Here is a 27,604-nt window from a genome sequence, read left to right as displayed (position 1 = left end):
TGGCTTTGTAGCCACATATTTATGGATTTACTCCTGAACTCTATTCCATTCCATTGGTCTATATGTCTATCTTTATGCCAGTGCCACAGTTTTTAATTGTAGCCTTATAGTAAATCTCAAAATCAGGTTTGCTTGGTTTCTAAAGTGTTTCTGTACCTGTGCAACCTGCATGAAGCACAGTCTGACCTTTGACATTTCTACACCATCATGGAAGTGCTTTCCCTGTCAGAGCTTTTAAGTACTACCTCCCTGAGAAGTCAGTATCTCTATCAGAGGAACAGTCTCCAGGATTTTGACTTGTAACCTAGGTTGAATTGAAAAACTAGTGATCCTGGATCTGATTTTCCTTATGATATCACAGCTAATGATTTATTTTTCCCGTTGTCATCTGGTAGATTCCAACTCATAGTGACCTCATGTATTACAGAGTAGAGCTGCCCTTCTTAGGTTTTATGTGTGTGTGTGTGTGTGTGTGTGCGCGTGCGTGCATGCTCTTCAGGTGGAGGTTTACAGAGCAAGTAAGTTTTTCATTCAAAAATTTATACACAAGTTGTTTCATAACATCAGTTGCAATCCGCACAACGTGTCAACACTCTCGCCCTTTCCACTTTGGGTTCCATGTGTCCATTTGTCCAGTTTTCCTGTCCCTTCCTGACTTCTTTGCTTTTGGGCAGGTCTTGTCCATTTGGTCTCCTATATTTGATAGAGGTAAGGAACACATTTCTCACATGTGTTATTCTTTGCTTTATAAGCCTGTCTAATCTTTGGCTGAAAGGTGAACTTTGGGAGTCACTTCAGTTCTGAGTTAGAAGGATGTCTGGGGGCCCTAGTCTCGGGTTCTTCTGGTCTCTGTTAGACCAATAAGTCTGGTCTTTTTTGTGAATTTGAATTTTCTTCTACATATGTCTTCCGCCCTGTCTGGGACCCTTTGTTGCGATCCCAGCTAAAGCAGCTGGTGGTGGTACCTGGGCACCATCTAGTTCTGCGCTCAGGCTCATGGAAGCGTGGTTCCCGTGGTCCCTTAGTCCTTTGGACTATATTTTCCTTGTGTCTTTGGTTCTCTTCATTCTCCTTAGCTCTGGATACATTGGGACCAATCAGTGTGTCTCAGATGGCTGCTCACAAGCTTTTAAGATCCCAGACGCTATTCATCAAAGCAGGATGTAGAACATTTTTCTTATTAACTGTGTTATGCCATTTGACATAAATGTCCCCTGAGATCATGGTCCCCAGCCCTCAACACCAATATCTTGGACCTTCAGGGTGTTTGGATGTATCTAGAAAGCTTCTATGGTGGTGCCCCCTTTGTGTTCTGTATATGCATCCCCTGTGTGTCTATCAGTTTGTCATACTGTGGGGCTCTGTGTGTTGCTGTGATGCTGAAAGCTATGCCACCGATACTCAGATAACAGCAGGGTCACCCACTGAGGACAGGATTCAGCTGAGCTTCCAGACTAAGACAGACTAGGAACAAGGACCCGTCAGTCTACTTCTGAAAAGCATTAGCCAATGAAAACCTTATGAATAGCAGCGGAACATTGTCTGATATAGTGCCGGAAAATGAGCCCCCCAGGTTGGAAGGCACTCAAAAGACAACTGGGGAAGAGCTGCTTCCTCAAAGTACAGTTGACCTTGATGACATGGATAGAGTGAAGTTTTAAGGACCTTCAATTGCTGATGTGGCATGACTCAAAATGAGAGGAAACAGCTGCAAATAGTCATTAATAATCAGAACCTGGAATATACAAAGTATGAATCTAGGAAAATTGGCAATTGTCAAAAATGAAACGTAATGCATAAACATTGATATCCTAGGCGTTAGTGAGCTGAAATGGACTGATATTGGCCATTTTGAATCATTCAATCATATAGTCTACTATGCTGGGAATGACAATTTGAAGAGGAATACTGTTGCATTCATTGTCAAAAAGAACATTTCAAGATCTATCTTGAAGTACAACACTGTCAGTGATAGGATACTATCCATACGCCTACAAGGAAGACCAGTTAACATGACAACTATTCAAATTTATACACCAACCACTAAGGCCAAAGATGAAGAAACTGAAGACTTTTATCAGCTCCTACAGTCTGAAATTCATCAAACATGCAATCAGGATGCATTCATAATTACTGGTGATTAGAATACAAAAATTGGAAACAGAGGAGAAGGATCAGTAGTTGAAAAATGTGGCCTTGGTGATAGAAACAATGCTGGAGATCGAATGATAGAATTTTGCAAGACCAATGATTTCTTCATTTGAAATACCTTTTTCCACCAACATAAATGGTGGCCATACACATGGAACTCGCCAGATGGAACAGACAAAAATCAAATCGACTACATCTGTGGAAAGAGACGATGGAAAAGCTCAATATCATCAGTCAGAACAAGGCCAGGGGCCAACTGTGGAAAAGACCATCAATTGCTCATATGCAAGTTCAAGCTGAAACTGAAGAAAATCAGAGCAAGCCCATGAGATCCAAAATACAACCTTGAGTATATCCCACCTGAATTTAGAGACCATCTCAAGAATAGATTTGACACGTTGAAGACTAATGACCAAAGACCAGACTTGTTATGGAATGACATCAGGGACATCATACATGATGAAAGTAAGAAGTCATTGAAAGACAGGAAAGAAAGAAAAGATGAAATGGATGTCAGAGGAGAATCTGAAACTTGCTTTTGAATGTTGAGCAGCTAAAGCAAAAGGAAAAAATGATGAAGTAAAAGAACTGAATGGGAGATTTCAAAGGGTGGCTTGAGAAGACAAAGAGAAGTGTTATAGAGGCGAAGCGAAGATGACGGAATAGACAGATGCTTCTAGTGAGCCCTCTTTACAACAAAGACCGGAAAAAACAAGTGAAACGAGTATATTCGTGACAAGCTGGAAGCCCTGAGCTTCAAAGGCAAGCTCAGAAAACAAACGGAGGGGCAGGGGAGGAAGAGACCGTTCAGAAGCAGAGAGGAATTACTGGACCTCAATCGTGGGGAGCCCTCAGGCACCATTCCCAGAGCGGAGGCGGCGGCGGCGGCAGGCTGCTAGTAGCATTCGGCCTCATTTTCCTCAGGGAGAAGCAGCCAACCACACAGCCTACTCACATCCCCGGACCCTGAGGAGAACGGCACTCTAAGCAAAAGCTGAGTACTTGCATATATTTTAACGCGCCCCCCCCCCCAACAAACTGGCTTCAGCGGCTGAATTCTCTGGGCCTGAGATAGGCGCTATTGAACACCTAGAGCCATCCTCCAGCCTTGGGGAAGGAAAAAATTTGCATTTGGGGAAAAGATAATTTGCTGGCTCCACTAACTGGGGGAGCTCAGGACAGAAGCGGCTCCTGACCAGGCATAATCTGTCTGTGGACTTTGAGCACCTTTCCCTTCTGCGTGGACATATGTGGGCCTATTTCGGGAGAATAGGCCCTTGTTGGCAGACTTCAACCATTTCAACTGTGCAGTGGAGAGGTGGGTGTTTGATGTTTGACATGGCTTTGCCTATTAAACAAGGTCTTCACCTACCCACATCAGGGACCTAAGGACTGGTAGCTCCACTCAGGTCACCCAGCCACCCGTGACAGGGGTCCAAAGATAACTGGTACCTCTCAGTCCTTACAGCCAAAAACTTCGGGCGCCCATGGTCCTTCTGCAGAACCCAGCCACCTGCATGCTCTAGGGAATAGGGACGCACTTTCCTCAGAAACACGTGGGGGTCGGTTCTCAGCCCCCTGCCTTGTTCAGAGCGTGACCCCCTGCAGCAATCAGATACTGGTATATACGCCAATCACCCCTGCCCCTCTAAGACTGTAGGACAGAGCCTGTACCACACACTTGATGATCAGCTACCTGGAAACCTGAGCTGAATTCATACAAGAAAACTGAATGGATTCCTAGACTGATATACCTGGTAACAGCTCTAGCCATCTGGGAACAGGACGTCAGAGCTCCAAAGGTGAAAATAATCAAGCTAGCTCACTTAAGCAACCCATAGGGGTATACCAAAACAAAACAAAGCAAGCAACTACAACACAGTAAGCAAACATAAAGTAATACAATAACTTATTCATGGCTTGGAGACAACAGTCAATATCAAGTCACATAAAGAAACAGACCATGATCACTTCAACAGGTTCTCAAAACAAAGAATCCAGGAATCTTCAAGATGAAAGTGCATTCCTGGAATTATTAGGTGCAGAATACAAAAGTTTAGTATACAGAACCCTTCAAGACATCAGGAAGGAAATAAGGCAATACGCAGATCAAGCCAAGGAACACACAGATAAAGTAATTGAAGAAATTAGATTACTCAGGAACATAATGAAAAGTTTAATAAGCTGGAAAAATCCATAGACAGGCAGCAATCAGAAATTCAGAAGATTAACAATAAAATTACAGACTTAGATAACTCAGTAGAAAGTCAGAGGAGCAGAATTACGCAAGTAGAAGCTAGAATTTCTGAACTCGAAGATAAATCACTTGGCACTAATATATTTGGAAAAAAATCAGATAAAAGAATTAAAAAAAATGAAGAAACCTTAATCATGTGGGACTCTATCAAGAGAAATAACCTACGAGTAATTGGAGTACCAGAACAGGGAGGGATAACAGAAAATACAGAGAGAATTGTTGAAGATTTGTTGGCAGAAAACTTCCCTGATATCTTGAAAGATGAGAAGATATCTATCCAAGATATTTATCGAACTCCGCATAAGGTAGATCTTAAAAGAAAGTCACCAAGACGTATTATAATCAAACTTGCCAAAACCAAAGATAAAGAGAGAATTGTAAGAGCAGTGAGGGCTAAACGAAACGTCACCTACAAAGGGGAGCCAATAAGAATAAATTCGGACTACTTGGCAGAAATCATGCAGGCAAGAAGGCAAAACTGTCTCTTAAATATGAAGGTGAAATTAAGACATTTCCAGATAAACACGAGTTTATGGAATTTGTAAAAACCCAACCAAAACTACAAGAAATACTAAAAGGAGCTCTTTAGTTAGAAAATCAATAACATCAGGTATCAACCCAAGACTAGAACACTGGGCAGAGCAACCAGAAGTCAACCCAGACAGGGAAATAAAAAAAAAACAAGATTTTAAAAAAGAAAAAAAGTCAAAACAGGGTACAGCGATGTTATTGTATAAAAGAAGACAACATTAGAATAATAAAGAGGGACTAAAAAATGTAATCATACACCTTCCATATGGAGAGGAAGATACGACGATACAAAGAAATAAAAGTTAGGTTTAAATTTAGAAAAATAGGGGTAAATAATAAGGTAACCACAAAGGAGACAAACTATCCTACTTGTCAGAATAAAATGTAAGAAAAAATAGAGATTCAAACAAAATCAACAACAACAAATATGAGGAAAGGACAGTATATAAAGATAATCTACTCAGCACATAAGTGGGAAAAAGAAACTGTCAACAACACACAAAAAAAGACATCAAAATGATAGCACTAAATTCATACCTACACATAATTACCCTGAATGCAAATGGACTAAATGCACTAATAAAGAGACAGAGATGGCAGAATGGATTAAAAAACAAGATCCGTCTATATGCTGCCTACAAGAGACACACCTTAGACTTAGAGACACAAACAAACTAAAACTCAAAGGACGGAAAAAAATATATCAAGCAAACAACAATCAAAAAAGAGCAGGAGTGGCAATGTTAATTTCTGACAAAATAGACTTTGAAGTTAAATCCATCATAAAGGATAAGGAAGGATACTATATAATGATTAAAGGGACAATACACCAAGAAAATATAACCATATTAAGTATTTATGCACCCAATGACAGGGCTGCAAGATACATAAAACAAACTCTATCAGCATTGAAAAGTGAGATAGCTCCACAATAACAGTAGGAGACTTCAACACACCACTTTTGGTGAAGGACAGGACATCCAGAAAGAAGCTCAATAAAGACACAGAAGATCTACATGCCACAATCAACCAACTTGACCTTGTAGCCATATACAGAGCACTCCACCCAACAGCAACCAAGTATTTCTTTTCTAGCGCACATGGAACATTCTCTAGAATAGACCACATATTAGGTCATAAAGCAAGCCTTAGCAGAATCCAAAACACTGAAATATTACAAAGCATCTTCTCTGACCATAAGGCCATAAAAGTGGAAATCAATAACAGGAAAAGCAGGGAAAAGAAATCAAACACTTGGAAACTGAACAATACCCTGCTCAAAAAAGACTAGATTATAGAAGACATTAAGGATGGAATAAAGAAATTCGGAGTGTCCAATGAGAATGAAAATACTTCCTATCAGAACCTTTGGGACACAGCAAAAGCAGTGACCAGAGGCCAATTTATATGAATAAATGCACACATCCAAAAAGAAGAAAGGGCCAAAATCAAGTAATTATCCCTACAACTCGAACAAGTAGAAAGAGAGCAACAAAAGAAACCCACAGGCACCAGAAGAAAACAATAAAAATTAGAGCTGAACTAAATGAAATAGAAAAACAATTGAAAGAATTAACAAGACCAAAAGCTGGTTTTTTGAAAAAATCAACAAAATTGAAAAGCCACTGGCCAAACTGACAAAAGAAAAACAGGATAGGAAGCAAATAACCTGAATAAGAAATGAGAGGGGCAATATTACAACAGACCCAAATGAAATTAAAAGCACCATATCAGATTGCTATGAAAAATTGTACTCTAACACATTTGAAAACCTAGAAGAAATCGATGAATTCCTAGAAACACGCTACCTACCTAAACTAACGCAAACAGGTAGAACAACTAAATAGACCCATAACAAAAGAAGAGATTGAAAAGGTAATGAAAAAACACTCACCAAAATAAAAAGCCCTGGTCCGGAAGGCTTCACTGCAGAGTTCTACCAAACTTCCAGAGAAGAGTTAACACCACTATTACTAATTCTTTGAAGCCACCATATCCCTGATACCAAAACCAGGTAAAGACACCACAAGAAAGAAAATTATAGACCTATATCCCTCATGAATGTAGATGCAGAAATGCTTCACAAAATTCTAGCCAATAGAATTCAACAACATCAAAAAATAATTCACCATGACCAAGTGGGATTCATACCAGGTGTGCAGGGATGGTTCAACATTAGAAAAACAATTAATGTAATCCACCACATAAATAAAACAAAAGATAGGAATCACATGATTTTATCAATTGATGCAGGAAAGGCATTTGACAAAGTTCAACACTCATTCATGATAAAAATTCTCAGCAAAATAGGAATAGAAGGAAAATTCCTCAACATAATAAAGGGCATTTATACAAAGCCAACAGCCAGCATCACCCTAAATGGAGAGAGCCTGAAAGCATTCCCACTGAGATCGGGAACCAGACAAGGATGCCCTTTATCACTGCTCTTATTCAACGCTGTGTTGGAGGTCCTAGCCAGAGCAGTTAGGCTAGATAAAGAAATAAAGGGCATCCAGATTGGCAAGGAAGAAGTCAAAGTATCTCTATTTGCAGATGACATGATCTTATACACAGAAAACCCTAAGGAATCCTCCAGGAAACTACTGAAACTAATAGAAGAGTTCAGCAGAGTATCGGGTTTCAAGGTAAACATACAAAAATCAGTTGGATTCCTCTACACCAACAAAAAGAACATCGAAGAGGAAATCACCAAGTCAGTGCCATTTACAGTAGCCCCCAAGAAGATAAAATACTTAGGAATAAATCTTACCAGAGATGTAAAAGACTTATACAAAGAAAACTACAGTACACTTCTGCAAGAAACCAAAAGAGACTTACATAAGTGGAAAAACGTACCTTGCTCATGGATAGGAAGACTTAACATTATAAAAATGTCTATTCTACCAAAAGCGACCTATATATTTAATGCAGTTCTGATCCAGATCCCAATGACATTCGTTGATGAGATGGAGAAACAAATTACCAACTTTATATGGAAGAGAAAGAGGCCCCGGATAAATAACGCATTACTGAAAAAGAAGAACAAAGTGGGAGGCCTTACTTTACCTGATTTTAGAACCTATTATACCATCACAGTAGTCAAAACAGCCTGGTACTGGTACAACAACAGACCAATGGAACAGAATTGAGAATCCAGACATAAATCCATCCACATATGAGCAGTTGATATTTGACAAAGGCCCCAAAACAGTTAAATGGGGGAAAAGACAGTCTTTTTAACAAATGGTGCTGGCATAACTGGATATCCATCTGCAAAAAAATGAAACAAGACCCATACCTCACTCCATGCACAAAAACAAGCTCAGAATGGATCAAAGACCTAAATATAAAATCTAAAACGATAAGGATCATGGAAGAGAAAATATGGACAACGTTAGGAGCCCTAATACATGGCATAAACAGTATACAAAACATTATTAAGAATGCAGAAGAAAAACTAGATAACTGGGGGCTCCTAAAAATCAAACACCTGTGCTCATCCAAAGACTTCACCAAAAGAGTAAAAAGACTATGTACAGATTGGGAAAAAGTTTTTAGCTATGACATTTCCAGTCAGCATCTGATCTCTGAAAGCTACATGGTACTGCAAAAACTCTACTACAAAAAAAGAAATAACCGTATTAAAAAATGGGCCAAAGATATGAATAGACACTTCACTAAAGAAGACATTCAGGTAGCTAACAGATACATGAGGAAATGTTCACGATCATTAGCCATTAGAGAAATGCAAATTAAAACTACAATGAGATTTCATCTCACTCCAACAAGGCTGGCATTAATCTAAAAAACAAAATAATAAATGTTGGAGAGGCTGTGGAGAGATTGGAGCACTTACACACTGCCAGTGGGAATGTCAAATGGTACAACAACTTTGGAAATCGATTTGGCGCTTCCTTAAAAAGCTAGAAATAGAACCACCATAGGATCCAGCAATCCCACTCTTTGGAATATATCCTAGAGAAATAAGAGCCTTTACATGAACAGATATATGCACACCCATGTTTGTTGCAGCACTGTTTATAATAGCAAAAAGATGGAAGCAACCAAGGTGCCCATCAATGGATGAATGGATAAATAAATTATGGCATATTCACACAAAGGTCTTTTAAAAACTGAAATGCATATGCCTGAAATGGGTTGGCAAAATTACCTTTCATACAAAGACCGGTGAAAGGAAAGGAGCAAGTCTTCAAACTGGTTTGTTCCAGTTGGAACCCCTACTGAGAATTTCCATTTCTAATAAGTTCCCTGCTGAGAATTTGCATTTCCACCCCAGATATACTAAATCAGAATCTACAATTTAACAAGATCCCCAGGTGATCCTCATATATAATTTCAGGGGAACTTGTTAGAAATGCAAATTTTCAGCAAGGAACTTGTTAGAAATGCAAATTCTCAGCAGGGATTCGAGCCACAACAAACCAGTTCAAAGACCAGAACAGGAGAACAGTACCCAGGTTTGTAATTACTGTGTTTTGGGACATCTGGCTACAGCGTAAGTAAGCTTTAGAGCTCAGGGATGAAATAACTTATTTTGAAGTGTACTTAAAGTACTTTAAATGTCCTAGGATTCATTCTTATCTTGACACTCCAATAAAGTCTCCTCTCTGCTTCCTGCCACTGGTTACCTGAGGGAAATCACTTTGATCTCTCTGGAGTTCAGTTTCCTCATCTGTAAAATAAAATACCTTCTAAGGTTTCTTCTTGCTCAAAGATTCTTTTATTCTGTCCTGTGAGTTCAAATTATATTTCAGATAATTTGAATTGTAAGATATGCTGCTTGGTCTGTGATGGTGGTAAAGAAACTTCTGGAACAGGCAAACCTAGAGCTAGAATCCACCAAAAAGGACTGACACCTCCCTCCTCGTCTCCAAGAATGGTAGCAAGTTGGTATCCAAGGTGTTACAAGCTCAGGCTTAATTTAGCCATTGTTACCATGAAAGGGGAAACCCTGGTGGCGTAGTGGTTAAGTGCTATGGCTGCTAACCAAGAGGTTGGTAGTTCAAATCTGCCAGGCGCTCCTTGGAAACTCTATGGGGCAGTTCTGCTCTGTCCGATAGGGTCCCTATGGGTAGGTGTCTTATTTATCTCGTGCTGCTATAACAGAGAAATCCTCGGTGGTGCAGTCGTTAAGTGCTACAGTTGCTAACCAAAAGGTCAGCAGTTCGAATCCACCAGGTGCTCCTTGGAAACTCTATGGGGCAGTTCTCCTCTGTTCTAAAGGGTCGGTATGAGTCGGAATTGACTCAACAGCAGCAGATTTTTTTTTTTTTAATTACAGAAATACCACAAATGGATGGCTTTAAACAAATTTATTTTCTCATAGTTTAGGAGGCTAGAAGTCTAAATTCAGGGTGCTGGCTCTAGGAGAAGGTTTCTTGTCAGCTCTGGGGGAAGATCCTTGTCTCTTTAGTTTCTGCTTCCTGATTCCTTGGAGATCTCCATGTGTCTTGGCATCTATCTTACCCCATTTCTCTTGCTAGGTTGCATTTTTTTCTCTTTTATATCTCGAAAGAGATTGACTGAAGATGTACTCTATAGTAATCCTGACTCATTAACATAACAAAGACAACCCATTCCATTATGGGATTATAACCACAGGCATAGAGGTTAGGATTTACAACACATATTTTTGGGTGACATAATTCAGTCCATAACAAAAGGGAATCCTTGTCAATTGAAATTTCCAGGTAATGATACTGGGTGTTGAGGCTTTTAGAGTTGGATCACAACCAGCAGTTGGGATTTGTTTTAGGCTGGGTTCTCTAGAGGAGCAAACTGATGAAGCATATATATATATATAAATATTTATAGAGAGGTATTTTGTTTCAAGAAAATGGCTCAGTTGCGAAGGCTGACAGGTTTCAAATCTGTGGATCAGGCATCAGGCTAGAGGCTTCTCCCGACTCACATGGATGCAGGAGCTGACGAACCCAAAATCAGCTGGTCAGACATCAGGCTGCTGGCTTATGGGACTGCAGGAGCTGGCGAATCCCAAAATCTGCAGGTCAGGTAGCAGGCTAATGGCTCACCTCTAAAGAGCCAGAGGTCAGGTGATGACAAGTTGGATGTAGTAGAGAGAGAGAGAGAGAGAGAGCTTTCCAGAGCATCCATGTATGTTGTATGTAGGCCACACTGCCAAGGAAAATCCCCTTACATCAGATCACAAATTGGAGGGTAATTACATAATACTGACAATAATGGCCTAGCCAAGTTGACAGTAACATTAACCATCACAATTTACCCTTTGTCAGTTGGCACCTGTACACATATCCTTAAACCATAAATAATCTCGGTATAAAGACAATTATAATGTCAGACTCGCACCTAACATGATAGAACTAAGAAGCGTCCAACTGAAAATGCACTAGTCCCATTTACATCTCATGTTTTATAAGTAATGCCTAAGAGAGGGAAGAGAAAAATATTTGCTATACAGGCAGTCCTCAAGTTATGAACGTCCAATTTACAGAAGACTCATATTGAAGAATGGACTGCCATAAAGCCTATTATTTTAAAAACTTGAGGTAAATACAATAGTTTGTAATAATAAACACACACTACTTTGTGACACTTATGAAAATACTGCAGGTTTGGAAGTGTTTCTTAAGTTGTTTTATATGCATAAAAAAAAGACCCACTGCGGTCGAGTAGATTCCAACTCGTAGCGACCCTATAGGACAGAGTAGAACTGCCCCATAGAGTTTCCAAGGAGCACCTGGTGGATTCGAACTGCCGACCCTTTAGTTAACAGCCGTAGTACTTAACCACTACGCCACCAGGGTTTCCTTTATATGCATAGAAAGATAAAATATAGACTAACTGATGCTAAATAAGAACCGTCCGATTACAACTTACCTACAAATTTGACTTAAAGACAGGAATGGATTTTGTTCATAACTCAGGGATTGCCAAACGTTCAGGCTGAATTGAGAAAAGGACGTGGAGCAAGGGATATCACTGCTGATGTCAGATGGGTCCTGGCTGAAAGCAGAGAATACCAGGAAGATGTTTACCTGTGTTTTATTGACTATGCAAAGGCATTTGACTGTGTGAATCATAACAAATTATGGATAGCATTGCGAAGAATGGGAATTCCAGAACACTTAATTGTGCTCCTGAGGAACTTGTACATAGATCAAGAGGTAGTCCTTTGAACAGAACAAGGGGATACTGATTGGTTTAAAGTCAGGAAAGGTGTGCATCAGGGTTGTATCCTTTCACCATACCTATTCAATCTGTATGCTGAGCAAATAATCCAAGAAGCTGGACTACATGAAGAAGAACTCGGCACCAGGACTGGAGGAAGACTCATTAACAGCCTGCAATATGCAGATGACACAACCTTGCTTGCTGAAAGCGAAGAGGACTTGAAGCACTTGCGATGAAGATCAAAGACCACAGCCTTCAGTATATATTACACTTCAACATAAAGAAAATAAAAATTTGCACAACTGGATAGTAAGCAACATCATGATATATGGAGAAAAGATTGAAGTTGTCAAGGATTCCATTTTACTTGGATCCACAGTCAACACCCATGGAAGCAGCAGTCAAGAAATCAAAAGACAGAATCTGCTGCAAAAGACCTCTTTGAAGTGTTAAACAGCAAAGATGTCACCTTGAAGACTAAGGACCCAAACCATGGTGTTTTCAGTTGCCTCATACGCATTCAAAAGCTTGACAGTGAATAAGGAAAACAAGAAGAACTGACGCCTTTGAATTGTGTTGGCAAAGAATATTGAATATACCATGGACTGCCAAAAAACTGAACAGATCTGTCTCGGAAGAAGTACAACCAGAATGCTCCTTAGAAGCAAGGATGACAAGACTACGTCTCACATACTTTGGACATGTTGTCGGGAGGGATCAGTTCCTGGAGAAGGACATCATGTTTGGTAAAGTAGAGGGTCAGCAAAAAAGAGGAAGAGCCTCAAGGAAATGGATTGACACAGTGGCTGCAACAATGGGCTCACAATCATAACAACGATCATGATGATGGCATAGGACAGGGCAGTGTTTAGTTCTGTTGTACATAGGGTGGCTGCGAGTCAGAATTGACTCGACAACACCTAACAACAACGATGTGAGAGACACATGTTCTTTTCCTGGCCAATGCACCTATCTGCAGCCACCACCCATTTGCCCGTGGTGGTTTACATGTTGCTATGAGGCTGAACAGGTTTCAGCAGACTTTCCAGACCAAGAGGGGGTAGGAAGAAAAGCCTTGCAATCTATTTCTGAAGACCAGTCAATAAAAACCCTATGAATTACAACGGTCTGATTCACAACTGTTCATGAGGATGGTGCAGGATAGGGCAGTGTTTCATTTCATTGTCCATGGGGTCACCATGAGTTGGGCTGACTCAGCAGTGAACCAGAACAAAGTCCTTGCAAATAGGGTTTCGGTAAAAATGTTTCACCTGCGTTGGTGCAGGTGGAACCCATATTATAGAGCCATACAACAGGTGTCTTGGTTTGGTTTCCTTCAGAAGCAGACCCGCAGGTGAGGACTTGAGTGCAAGTGGTTTATTTGAGAAGTGATCCCAGGAAACTCCATTCAGGGAGTGGGAAAGGCAGCCAATAAATTGTGTGCTATTAAACCAGCTACCACAGTGGGTGGCTGAAGCTTAATCCTGCTGGGGAACTCTGGGAGCCAGTACAGAAGAAACACCTCAGAATTGTCTTGCCTGAGAAGAGAGAGCTGGGGTATTCATATACCATCTCCTAAGCATCATGGGTTGAGGACTGCTCCCAGGAGTAATAATTCCTTGGTGATGTAATAGTTAAGCATTCAGCTGCTAACCAAAAGGTCAGCAGTTTGAATCCACCAGCTACTCCTTGGAAACCCTATGGGGCAGTTCTACTCTGTCCTATAAGGTCACTATGAGTTGGAATCCACTTGAAGGCAATGGGTTTTGGTTTTTTTTTTTTTTTTTTCTTGCCCATGGGAGTCCTAGTGGCGTAGTGGTTAAGAGCTACGGCTGCTAACCAAGAGGTCAGTTTGAATCCACCAGCTGCTCCTTGGAAACCCTATGGCGTAGTTCTACTGTACTACGGAATCTACAGAATCAACTCGACGGCAAAGGTTTTGGGTTGGTTTCTTGCCCAGAAAGTCTAAGCACAGCAGACTTCCAGTTCTAGGAAAAAGCCCTCAGGGGTAGAAAAACAGATACAAGTTGTTGGGAATCAGTTGGAGGATACCGAATTGGTAAAGTTCAAGGAATGAGAGTTGGACGCTGGTAGCTTCTGCTACAGAGGTCTTTTTTTTTTTTTTTTCCCCAGACAAGTGAACGCTCAGGAATTGCAAAGCATAGCCCTTTTCTCTGTGATGTAAGTCCTTAATAATTTCCACATGGAATCCCTGTAGCCTCAAGGTCTGGACAATTTCTCAGGCATCTTTGGTCCTGTATGGTGCCCTGGTCTGTACCAGGGTGTGGGTCTCTTTTATTCAGGTGAGTTTAGGTGATCCCTGAGTGCAGGACCTGGTGCCTCTCCTCCTCTATTTTGTCACTGTAGAGCCCAGGATGGGGCCTGGTCCAATGAGGACTTAAGTTCTGAGTCAATGTCTACAAAGGTGAATATTGTTGTTAGTTGCCATCGAGTCAATTCTGAATCATGCTGACTCTATGTGTCCAGAGTAGAACTGCTCCATTGTGCCTTCAGGCTGTGACCTTTCTTCTAAGGCCTGTCTTCCGTGGTGCCTCTGGGTGAATTCAAACCACCAGCCTTTCAGCTTGTAGTTGAGTGTTTAACCATTTGCATTACCCAGGGATCCCACACAGGTGAATAGAAAAAAAAAAAAAAAAAAAAGCCATTGCCATGGAGTCAATTCCAACTCATAGTGACCCTGTAGGACAGAGTAGAACTGCCCCATAGGGCTGGTGGATTCAAACTGGTGACCTTTGGTTAGCAGCCCAGCTCTTAACCACTGTGCCAACAGGGATCCATATAGGTGAATAAACCAAAAAAACCAAACCCATTGCTGTCAAGTTGATTCCAACTCATAGCGACCCTATAGGACAGAGTAGAACTGCTCCATAGGGTTTCCAAGCAGTGCCTGGTGGATTCTAACGGCTGACCCTTTGGTGAATAAGTGCTCATTAAATGGATTCAAGAGAGAGAAAAACAATTGGAATGAAGGGTCGTTGCACAGATATTGCCCCTACCTGCATTGTTATGTCCCTTGATGGTCCTTGTTATTCAGATCTCAGCTGCATCATTACCTCTTTAGGTGTTCTCTGACTCAGGAATCTAAAGTATCCACCCAAACACGACCCAACACATTGCCCTGTTGTAGTTCTTTGCACAGCACTTATCATGTGATGTTTTTCCTGACTCTTTGTGCTTTATTTATTGTCTCGCTTGTGGCAACAAGAATGTAAGTTCCAGGAGAACAGGGCTGTTGTCTGGCTTCCTCACTGAAGTATCCTCAGTACATACTAACTGATCAATAAGTATTTTTTTGAATGAACAAATGAATTTAATGCAAACAACCTCCTCTTGGATCTTGGCCTCTTATTAAAGGTTTGGGAAAGAAGGTCCTGGTGACTCAAGAGACTGTGTAGATTCCAGAGTGTTATGGATTGAATTGTGTCCCCCTAAAATATGTGCTGTAAATCCTGACCTCGGTAGGCTTGCTGTGAGTTGGAATTGACTCAACAGCAACAGATTTTTGGTTTATACCTGTGGTTGGAGCCCTGGTGGCACAGTTAAGTGCTTGGCTGCTAAATGAAAGGCTGGCAGTTCGAACCTATCAGCCACTCCAAGACAGAAAGATGTGACTCCGCTTCTGTGAAGATTTACAGCCTTGGAAACCCTATGTGGCAGTTCTGCTCTGTCCTATAGGATCACTATGAGTTGGAATTGACTGTACCGGCAATCGGTTTATACCTGCGGTTATGATCCCATTTGGGTATGCGTTTTCATTATGTTAACGAGACATATTAGTTTAGTGTGTGTTTTAAGCCAATCTCTTTTGAAGTATAAAAAAGGTAAATTAAGCAAGCAAGTAGACATAGGGAAAGATAGAAGTCAAGCCATATGAAATCTCCAGGCAACTAGGAAACAGAAGCTGAAAAGAGGACTTTCCCCCAGGGCCAACAGAGAAACAAAGTCTTCCCTTATAGCTGGTGTCCTGAATCTGGACTTCTAGCCTCCTGAACTGTGAGAAGATAAATTTGTTTGTTAAAGCCATCCACTTGTGGTATTTCTGTTATAACAACACTAGATAACTAAGACACAGAATCCGTGGGATTTTCGCTGGGAACATAGGTGATTAATTAAAATCTTAAAATTGTTTTATTAAGATGGAATAGATTCAAAAGAATATTAGATGGGTGAAGTAGAAAGAGTAACAATAAAATGAAGCTGCTATGTACCTAGCTGAAAAAAAAAGCTCAGGTCATCTTCATTGATGAAGGTTTATTGCAAGGGTTCAAGGGCACATGAAGTAACACTAAACATCTCTTTCCTAGCCATGCGGTCACTTGGGAGTCTGACCATCAGACTGGGACGTCAAGCATCCTCTAGAGGAAGTAGAAAAGTAGCTTAACATTTTATGGGATACAAAGCAGTTGCCTTCAAGTCGATTCCGACTCATGTCAACCTCATGTGTGTCAGAGTAGAACTGTGCTCCGTAGGGTTTTCAATGGCTGATTTTTCACAAGTAGATGTCAGGCTTTTCTAAGGTGTCTCTAGGTGGACTCAAACCTTCAACCTTTTGGTTGGAGAGCTTTAACCATTTGCAGCACCCAGGGATACAACCTGTCCTCTGACGATATGCCCTGTTTTCAGTCATATCCTTATCACAGGAGAGTGTGGCAGTGACAGAAGTCACCACTGTGGCAAAATCCCTAAGACATAGGTTTGGACCCCCTGTGGGTATTGGGAGATCAGCTTGACCCTGAGAGTTGGGGAAGGGCTCAAAGGCTGAGTGGGAGGCTCAACTCTTGAAGCAGGGGATCCTCTAAGAGGGAGCGGTGGTTAACATAATCTGGTCACGGTTGCTGTTTAGTTTTTTAATCATTTTTCACAACTATCTCGAGTCCTGGGACCTTCAAAAGTGATGGCAGGTGCTTGTGCTGCAGACTTCCTTTGAAGGAAGTAGGTAGAGATGTGCTGGAACACAGACTGTGACAGCTAGCTGGGCTGCACCAGCTTCTCTAGGCAATCTCCCAGGAAGAGGTCCTCTGGGGTGTGGGGTGGGCTATGACTAAACAGCCACAGCTGTTCTCAGACATTCCTGACTCAGTCCTCTGATTGGGGACTGAAACATCCTCCCAAGAGACAAAGGGAAGGTAACACAGCAGGTCACAAACCCCCTTTCCTCTGGGGTCAGCTGAGCTTTATCTTCCGGCTGCCCTATCCCCCACCCCCACGCAGGAAGCTGCGCTTGACTGGCTTGCTCACTGAGCCCACACTCCTTGCCAGAGGAGCGTCTGATGCTGTCAGAGCCTCTCATCCACCTCGGATATGGGTCGCAGCCAGTAGCAGCTTGTTCTTGCGAGGTCAGATTCACCTTGCGCCTGCAGTAGCCTACCTCATGGGCCGGCTTTGCAGTTTTCTGCTTTCTTCTGCCTCGTCTGACATATGGGAACCCACTTGGCCAGTTTGTTAGCACAGGGGAGCTAACTCCCTGGAGGCAACGCCCAACCAGTCTGCCGGGGGATAATTCTGCGACATTCTGCATGTTTTTTCAAAGGTTACTGCAGAACTGAGCCCCTATCACCTACCACAGTGGCCTTTATAACACACTCTTACGGTGGTATTTCCCCCTTCCCTCTCTCTCTCTCTTCCTGCCTTACTCCTGCTTCTGGAGAAAATAAACTTCCAAATAAACTATCTCCACCCAAGGCCTTGTCTCTGGTTGCAATGGTAGCTTTGGACCTCATCTAACTTCCAGGAGAATTCGAATCAGCACCAGCATCAGCCCAAAGTTGATTCCTATGAGGCAGAGGTCAAACGTACCTCCACTCTTCATCCTTTTTACCAATTCTGACACCACCTGTCCACCCCATGACACTCTCTAGTTCTCTGCTACGTTTAATAATTCGTTGCAGTGGCCACACACAACTCACAGAGTACACTCACATTTATATGGTTTATTAGGGGAGTAACATGGGATCAAGATTAATTTGGAAATAACGGGAACAGGATCAATGTCAGGAAGCACACAGGCAACGTCTGGAAGGCTCCCTCAAAGTAAACACAACCTGCCCCCCTTTGATGTAGGACAGCTCTCTCAGCCAGCCATGCAGGCCTCCTCTAGGCCCCCTGAGGACAGGCTGATCTTAGCCCCCTCTTGAGCCTGGTCTCCACTATGCTTGCAGAAATGGTAAGGCTTTTCAGCTTCAAGTGCCCAGGGGCACCCTACACTTCCAGCAATCTTCTTGCCCAGAGAGTGTTAGCAAGCCCACTGTAGCTACCTCGCTCTATGGGTCGGGGAGCCCAACACTCTATCTTGCACCAGTCTTCTGGTTCTGCTGTTCCCACTCCAGTATTCCAGCTCTTTGTCTCCTGGGTCTAGGAGGTTCTCAGCACAGGGATCCTGGGTCCAAGGACATGTTCTGCTCCAGGCTCTTCTTCATGGTAATAGCGAGGCCCTCCTCAACCTCTGTGGGATGGGTGCTTATATAAGAAAGTGGCTCAATTCCTATTGGATGGATTTTACATACCCTATTTGCGTAATAACTGACCAATTCTCTCGCAAACTCCAGCTATTTGCATGATAGATGACATTTTCTGCTGGCAAGGACTGGCTTCTTCCCTGGGCAAAAATAACAAGCTTCTCCAAAGGACTAGGGCCACTGTAACGATTCCTCAAGGCACAGGGAGAAAATCTCTCAAGTTGTTTTCTTTTTCTTTCTTTCACAGAACCGAGGCAAAAGCCCACATAAAGAAACTCATTTTATCACACTGGTTCTGCTTTTAGGGAGCCCCAAATTGAAATATCAGCCTGTGCTCACATTCCAGCTGGGGCTATTCTGACGGCTCCACTCAAGAGTCCATGGGTGCCAGGCCTTATGCAAACAAGTTTAGCTGCCCAGGTAAAGGGGGGGCAGCTGCCATCCCACTCCAGCTGATGGTTGCCATGTGCACGTGCAAGCCCAGCATTGCCAGAAATCCAGGCTTTAATGGAAAATCCTCTTATTTTTAAATGCTTGCAACTATCTCAAAACTGTACAAACATTGTACAGCCCCAAAACACATCTGCTGCAAGACCAGGCCTATGAGCAGTGAAGGAGGGAGGAGCCCACTAATGGGCTAGAAGCCTAAGGAGGGCAGAGTGGTTGAAGGAGCAAAGGAACAGGCTACCTCCCAGATTTGAGAAAGCCTATAAAGGGCCAGGGCCCTCTGGTAACACATTACAGGTAACATACGTTGAGGGCTTATCAGGTACTCAACTCCCAACCACATTATTTCAATCTTATAACCTCGGGTTTTTGTTGTTAGGTGCCTTTGAATCAATTTCAACTCACAGTGACCCTATGTGACAGGAGTAGAATTGCCCCAAAGGAAACAGATCTCCAGGTCTTTCTCTTGCAGAAGGCACATATTATTCTCATTATCTCCAATTCGGAGGTGAGAGAATGGAGTTCTCAGAGGTTAAGTGATAGAGCTGGGATTCAAATTGAGGTCTCCTTCACTATTTACACATCACAACCTCCTGGGGTTATAACCCTTGACTCTAACAAAAGGAGCCAGGAAACTAGGGTTTTCATGTTAGGTTCACTTCCCAGAATCTCTCTGCCTCATTTTACAGGTAAGTCTTACAGAGGAAAAGCTCGTTACAGAGGAAACACGTCTAATAAAGGCAAAAGGAATGACAGAAAAGCACCACCACGCAATCCCTAACGAATAACGGATTGAGGCTAGCAAGATTTAGTGAAAGGTGGCTGGGAACTTGATAATAGATCACATGAACCCATTTCTCAGTCTTAATACTACTAAAAATCAGGTCACTTCCTGACGTGATGCAAAAGCAAGAACTCAGCTCCTATGACACATTCTTGCCAAAAATATTAGAACCTGAATCTGACTGAGCCTCTCAATCTACCAATTTACAGGAAAAGTGGGTTACAGTGGGACACGTTTAACACCACCAGAGGGACAGTAAGAGACAAATTTGGAACCTGAGAAATGACCTAGTTTTTAAGCAAATAAATGGCATGGAAACAGAAAGGGGAGCTGTGCAATATTTTTAGAGATTTGAGAGACATAACTAAATGCAATGTCTGAATCTTGTCTGGATCCTGATTCAGATAAGCCAACAGAAAGACATTTGGGACAACTGAGGAAAACTGAACATCTACTAGCATTAGATGTTCTAAGAATTACAGTGAAACCTGTAAGAGCCAGAACTCAACGGGACTGCCTTGTTTTTCAGGGTCTCTCAAATTTTTTGCCTTTGACAAGGTGCAGTCTTACCACTTGTCTATTGCTTGTTTTAGTGGAAAATATTGGAGTTTTCCTTCTCTGACAGATTTCTGCCTTACACAGGTTTTACTGCACTATTAATTTTGTAGAGTGATAATGCTACTGTTGTTACATACCTCTTTAATTCCTTCTTTTTTCTCGATGGAATGCTATTACACAGAAACTTTTACACCTCCATATCTGTTCTTTGTAGAAAGGCAAGCTTTATTTCAAAGCAGCCCAAAAAGAGCAGTCAGAGACACCACAACTACAAACTGCTGGAAGGGGGCACACTTACGTGTCCATTTGGCAAAGTCTCACTTGAAAGGCTCCCTAATTCCGCTAACTGCCCAACACCAACCCAGTTTCCGTTTTAGGTTGAAACTAAAATGGTCAGCTTGAAGGTGCCCATGAAGTGTTCGTTACCCAAACACACTCTCATTTCAGGAAAGAGGACACCCTGGGTCAACAGTGAGGTGGTGTGCTAAGTTGTGAAATACATGTATTGTGAATAACATTAATTTAGTAGCTTTCCTCACATTTTCACGTTTTTAAAAGAGCCCCAGAGGTTTCATTCACATTTTAAGCAGCTCAGTTGGTAACAATCCTGTCTCCGCTTCCCAGGAGGTAGGTTACATTCCATTACTCCTCATGACAGCCAACTGGAAGACTGTTCCATTGATTTTGCAGTGCTGGTTGGGCTGGCATCTGCAATGGTAGCCAGATAAATGAGATTTCTGTGTAACACGTGCTGGTACCTATGGATGAAAAGCAGACAAAAATTAGCAGTTTGTTTTTACCAACTCCTACCATGAACAAAAATGGTGGTGCAAACAGTTAAGTGCTTGGCCACTAACCGAAAGGTTGGCAGTTTGAATCCATCCAGAGGCGCCCAGAAGAAAAGCCAGGCAATCTAGTTGGGAAAAATCAGCCATTGAAAACCCTATGAAGCCTTGAGTCAGAACCAACTTGACAGCAGCTGGTTTTTTTTGGAAGCGTGAATAAAACACTGGAAAACAACTTACCCACTCTAGGGAATGGCTCGTCTATGAGGTCAGTGTTGTCAACCTGCTTGTTTTACACATTCAAGGAAAACAGATCCAGAATCTCACCCAGTCTCACTTATCATTTCCACAGCCACCACTCTAGTCCACGTCACTGTCATTTCTTGCTTGAACTATTGTAATAGTCTTCTAATTGGTCTCCCTGCTCTAACTTTACACCCTTTGTCTATTCTCCACACAGCAGCCTGAATGATCATTGCACAATATAAGTCAAGATCATGCCATTCCTCTGTTCAAAACCCTCCAACAGCTTCCATCTCACTCAGAGTAAAGCCGAGCCATCTCGTGGCCTACAAGGCTCTATGCGACCAGGGCCTCATTACCTCTCTGATCCCATCTCCTGCTGCTTCCCTTTGTTTGCTGAGGTTTGGTCACAGTGGCCTCCTGGCTGTGGCTTGAAGATACCCAGCATGCTCCTGCCTGGGGGCCTTTCCACCTGCTGCATCTCTATCTTGCGTAGCTGCCTGGCTCATCTCATATCTCTGCTCAAAAGTACCCTTATCAGAGACATCGTGTATAAAATAGCACCGCCTCATCTTCTTGCTTCATTTTTATGCCAAGCGCTTATTATTATGTACAAAAAAACATAGTTTCTTCCCTTTAACTTCTAGAGTCTAGAATGTAAGTTCCATGAAAGAAGAACTGGTATCTGTTTTGCTACTAATCAGTACCTGAAAAAGTATCTGGTACTCAGTAGTACTTGTATCTGTTGAACAAACTTAAGGGGACAAGACTATTGCATGATCAACATGCGCTTACTACAACAGCGATTCTCAACCAGGTGGGTAGAGTAGGGGTCAGGGAGAATGGCCTGGGAGACGTGAAAAAGCACACTAGGAGATTTTGATAATGTTCTTACCTCAGGCTGAGAATCACTGCACTGAACAAAATGTTTGCAACTATTTCCTATATGTAAAAAATGAGAAAGTGTTTACTATAAACTCTAAGTGAAAAACCAAAATACCAAACGCCAGAGTCAAATGTAAAGACTTACCCAGAGTAGGTACTCTACTGTATTCCAACGAGGGATTATATGTGATTTTGTATTTTATTTGAGTGGAGGAAGGATGGCTTTCTTAAACATTTCTTCAACTGTTGTGTGCTGTGGATTCCGACTCATAGTGACCTTACAGGACAGACTAGAACTGCCCCATAGGGATTCTTAGGCTGAAATCTTTATGGAAGCCCATCGCCAGGTCTTTTCTCCAGCAGAGCAGCTGACGGGTTCAAACCGCTGACCTTTCAGTTGGCAGCCAAGTGCTTAACCACTGCACCACCAGGGCTTCTATTTCTTCAGTAACAATGATATCATATACAGTCGATTCTCATTACCGTGAATCCCAAATTGTGAATTTGCCTACTTCCTAAAATTTATTTGTAATCCACAATCAATACTCCCGGTGCTTTCACAGTCACTCATGGACATGCGCAAAGCAGCAAAAAATCTGAACTGCCTGACATGCATGTTCCTAGCTGTCAAACACAGTGACACTCTGCCTTCATGTTTCAGGTCTCAAACTGTCAACAAGTGTCCTTTCATGGTCTATTTAGTACAGTATTTTTTGCATTTTTGTTGGTGATTTCACTGCTTAAAAATAGCTCCCAAGTGTAGTGCTGAAGTCCTGTTTAGTGTTCCTAAACACATGGCTTTCAGTCAACAATATATAGTTGATCCTCATCATTCATGGTAGTTATGTTCTATAAAGCTGCTGTGAACACTGTGTTAGCAAATACTGAACAACTGCTCTGGGGGAGTACAGGGTTAGGTTCCTGTAAGTCTCTGGTCACAATGTTTTCATCAACTGATCAATACATAACCTAGTCTTACATGTGTTTCTCTCTTTTTTATATAGATATAATTTTATTTATTTCGTTACTGAGAATACACACAGCAAAACATACCAATTCAATAGTTTCTACATGTACAATTTAGTGACACTGATTACATTCCTCAAGTTGTGTTACCATTCTCACCCTCCTTTTCTGAGTTGCTCCTTGCACCTTAACAAATTCATTGTCCCCTAAGGTTCCTATCTAATCTTTCGAGTTGCTGTTGTCAATTTCTTCCTACAGATAATTATTAAAAGAGCGAAATGCTCAAGGCAGATATTTTTTACTAGTTAAGCTGAACTGTTGTTTGGTTTTAAGAAGACTTCAAGGGATATTTTTGGTTTAAGATTTAAAGATTATACCCTAGGGCAATAGTTTCAGGGGTTCATCCAACCTTCATGGCTTTAGGAAGTCTGGATTCCATGAGAATTTGGAAATCTGTTCTGCATTTTCTCCCTTTTGCTATGGACTCTGACCAAAATGTTCAGTAATGGTAGCGGGGCACTATCCAGTTTTTCTGGTCTCATGGCAAAGGAGGCACTTATTCATGGAGGCAGTTAGCCACACATTCCATATCCTCCTCTTATCCCTGACTCTCCTTCCCCTGTTGTTCTAAGTAAATAGACAAAATGCTGTGCCTTGGATGGCCACTTGCAAGTTTTAAGACCCCAGACACCACACATCTAACTAGGAGGTAGAAAAGAAGCACTAAACATGTTATTAGGCCAATTAACTGGGATGTCCCATGAAACCATGACCCTAAACCTCCAAACCAGGAAACCAAATCCCATAAGGTTTCTGGCTATACATGATCAGCCTAAGCAGCTACTCTGTCTTTTCTTGTCATTGTTGTAAATAAATCTATCACACAACTTTTTACGGATGTACAACTTATTTACAGCACTTAACAATGATCAGCTGTGCAACCCTACCCTTCATCAACATGGTATTTCCATCACTCTTTGCTCCCCCATTTCCTCCTGCCCCTGGTAACCACTAATAAACTTTGCTTTCTATACGTTTGTCTTTTTATATACGTGAAGCCATACAATATTTGCCCCTTTGTGATTGACTTATTTCACTCAGCATAATGTCTTCCAGCTCCATCCATATTGTAGTATGTATCAAGATTTCTTTTCTCCTACTGTCTGAGTAGCATTCCATTGTATGTCTATGGCATTTTGTTTATCCATTCATCTGTTGATGGATGTGTGTTTCTTTTTAAAGACGAATTATTTAATCCACATTGTTGATTCATTTACATTGAATTCAGAGCCAACAGTACTACGCTTAAGCCTCAACAAAGCTTATCAGATAGTTTCTTCATAAGGCACATCACAGACTTTTAGCACTTAGGAACACTATAAAGCACCTCAGCACTGTGTTTGGGGGACATGTTAAGCAGTAAAATCAACTAAAAGCACAAAAATGCAGGAAAGTGGCACTGAATGGACTGTAAAAAGGACACTTGCTTACAGTATGAGACCTGAAACAAAGAAGCAGAGCGTCACCACCTTGTTCAACCTTAGGTGGAAACAGGCATGGTAGGTGACTCACTTTTAAGCCAGAATGTGGTGCGCATCACAAGAAACCCAGTAAACAGACTGCAAAGACAGAAAGGAATTTTATCCTTTACATAGCCAAGCTGATGCAACCCATTTCATACATGCTATCAAGTAAGAGGATTTGACAGCACCATTTGTCATATATGGTCCATCCTAAATTCTCCTAGTAATTGGGATAGCCACTGTGTTTGCTAAGTGCCATTATCCAAAGAAAAAAGTTTTGAAGCAGCAGCCAGGTCTGGCTCCAGGTTCCACAATGTACTGGCTGTGTTGGGCAGGTAAGAAACCCCTCTGAGCCTGCCTTTCCTCCACTGTAAAATGAGGCCTTAGTTCACAGGTCTTAATTCAGGACATCCCCTCTACCCAAGAGCAAGGGCGGGAGGACTTACTGGACGCACTCGTTTGCCCGGCCTTTGTTCTGATACTCCACGATACAGCGAATCAGCTGGTCATTTTCCTCCAGGAGCTGAAAGACCAGAGAACACCGACGTCAGGTCGGCGGGATGACTGCACGCCCCACGCCATGCTGTGTTGCCCCGGAGTCTTTGCTGACTCCACCCCCATCTCACCCCGTACCCCTGCATGTGAACGCCCTATACAAGTCTCAGCTGGGACGCCAATCACTTCAGGTAGCTTCCAGCAACCCGCAGCCCCTCGGGAACTCTATTAAGGAACCCGTTCTCTATGCCTGGAAACCGTGGTGGCATAGTGGCTAAATGCTACGGCTGTTAACCAAGAGGTAGGCAGTTCGAATTCGCCAGGCGCTCCTTGGAAACGGGGCAGTTCTACTCTGTCCTATAGGGTGGCTATGAGTCGGAATTGACTCGACGGCAGTGGGTTTGTTTGGTCTCCATGCCTAGGAAACCCTGGTGGTGTTGTTAACAGTTAAGGCTACAGTTTCGAATCCACCAGGCGCTCCTTGGAAACCCTATACGGCAGTGCTACTCTGTCCTGTAGAGTCGCTATGAGTCGTAATCGACTCGAGGGCAACGGGTTTGGTTTTGGTTTCCCTATGCCCGCGTCGACGCTCACCCGCTGGATAGTCTCTTGGTTCACTTCCGCCTTGCCCCGCAGCCAGTCCGGTACGAAGGCCACCGACATCCCGGGAGCCCTGGCGGAATCGTGCCTCAGGCCCCACGGTAAGGACCGCGCCTCGCCCAGAACCAACCCGCAGACCCAGCCGCAATACTACCGCCGTAGAAACCCACCGTACGTAGGGCTCACGCTCTTGACGTTGATTGGGTTCTCCCGCTTAGAGGGCGGTGAACGGAAGGGACGTCATCGGTGATGAGACGCGCAAGAACCCCGCGCAGCGTTCGTCTCGGGCCACGCCCCCAGAGGGCGGGGCCCGCCAGGACCGCTTTGCGCCTGCGGACTCTGGGACGCTCCCTCGGGGGCGGGGCCGGGACAGCTGATAACCTGCCCGGCGTTGGCTCCTCGCATTTTAGGTGCTGTGTACAATTATTTTCAAAGGCAGGTTGCCCAGGATCACACGGGACTCGTAGCTGGCACCCAGATTTCTAACTCCAAGTCCAGAGCTCTTTTGACATCACTCTGGTGTCTCCAGCCCTGCGTTTGGAACCTGAACTCTGGGCATTGCCTTCTGCCAAACCTTGGTGACTGCCTGGGGGAGGAAGGGAGAGAGAGGAATTAGGGATGACCCCAGGGGTTCTGATTTGGACAACTAAGAGACTGATGATGCCATTTATGGAGGTCGGGAACAGTAGGGTAAAAGCTGGACTGGAAGTGAGGGTGATAAGTTCAGTTGTGGACATCTAAAGAGGAGGAATTGAGTGGGTGAGCTGAAGGGTAAGTCAGAAAGCAGGTGTCTGCATCTATAACTTCAGATATGGAGCTGTTCTGTAGTGATGCAGAGGTCTAGGGTGTGACTCCTGGGAGTGTGTGTATGTGGGGTGGCGAGGGTGGGGAGCTGAAGAGTCCTGCAAGAGAAGATCTCTGAAGACAATTGTGAGCCTGGAGCCAAAGTGATTAGAGAGGAGGGCTAGTACTTAAGGTACCTCAGATCACCCCTGCTGCTCAATCTACCGTGGTGCCCAGGCCACACCAAGTGCTCCAGTCAGGTGGTGCTAGACCCTATTCTAAAGCACATCCTAGATTCTGAGAGGTCAGGCCTCCATATTTAAAAGCTCTGGAGTCTAACAGCTCTAGCGCCAATGTTTCCCTCTCCCCCTAGGCCCCCACTAAAAACCCACTGCCGTCGAGTTGATTCTGACTCATAGCGACCCTACAGGACAGAGTAGAACTGCCCCGTAGAGTTTCCAAGGAGTGCCTGGCGGATTCAAACTGCCAACCTTTTGGTTAGCAGCTGTAGCACTTAACCACTAGCCACCAGGGCTTTACTGCCTAGACCAGAGCCTTTTATTTCGCAACCTGTAATAGGAAGAACAGTTAGTGTGAATGTACTTAGAGAGGGAATCCTAATCCTTTCCCAGCCCATAAACTGCAGGGTTTTCCAACTCCTTTACCAACCCCAAGTCTCCTGGTTGTTCTCCTCTGTGTTCTCTGTAGGCTCTTCCTTCTCTCCCAGCTAATAAATGGAGATTTTCAAGGTTCAATCCTAGGCTCTTATATGAATTAATTAATGCCACATGACAAAATCACCCAAAAAAAAAAAAATCAGTGGCTTTAAACAACAATCACTTATCTTCTCTCAGTTTTTGTGGGTCAGGAATTCGGCAGCAGTTTGGCCAGATAGTTCTGGCTCAGAGCCTCTCATGAGGTTGTAGTCAGGTGTTAGCTGGGGCTGC

General features: G+C 42.8%; 1 protein-coding gene across 1 annotated transcript; it reads right to left on the bottom strand.

Moving 5' to 3' along the window:
* Positions 1-18,043: 18,043 nt before the first annotated feature.
* On the bottom strand, positions 18,044-26,038 carry SS18L2 (SS18 like 2). Its single transcript, XM_049862054.1, has 3 exons — positions 25,869-26,038; positions 25,226-25,302; positions 18,044-21,135 (listed from the first exon to the last, which is right to left on the bottom strand). The coding sequence occupies exons 1-3, from the start codon at positions 25,935-25,937 to the stop codon at positions 21,027-21,029; spliced, it is 255 nt and encodes an 84-aa protein (XP_049718011.1). The 5' UTR covers positions 25,938-26,038; the 3' UTR covers positions 18,044-21,026.
* Positions 26,039-27,604: the final 1,566 nt, after the last annotated feature.

The sequence above is a fragment of the Elephas maximus genome, chromosome 20, assembly GCF_024166365.1.
Source record: "Elephas maximus indicus isolate mEleMax1 chromosome 20, mEleMax1 primary haplotype, whole genome shotgun sequence".
Classification (NCBI taxonomy): domain Eukaryota; kingdom Metazoa; phylum Chordata; class Mammalia; order Proboscidea; family Elephantidae; genus Elephas; species Elephas maximus.
The sequence above is the reverse complement of the archived record's forward strand: the minus strand, read 5'-3'. Positions and strand labels throughout refer to the sequence as shown.

What these genes read in the sequence shown, in the direction of transcription:
- SS18L2 (XM_049862054.1), bottom strand. Translation starts at nt 25,937, where the DNA reads ATGTCGGTGGCCTTCGTACCGGACTGGCTGCGGGGCAAGGCGGAAGTG. An exon ending in ACCAAGAGACTATCCAGCGG is followed by an intron (nt 25,303 to 25,868) that starts GTGAGCGTCGAC and finishes CTGGTCTTTCAG; the next exon opens with CTCCTGGAGGAAAATGACCA. An exon ending in CGGGCAAACGAGTGCGTCCA is followed by an intron (nt 21,136 to 25,225) that starts GTAAGTCCTCCC and finishes TTTCATCCATAG; the next exon opens with GTACCAGCACGTGTTACACA.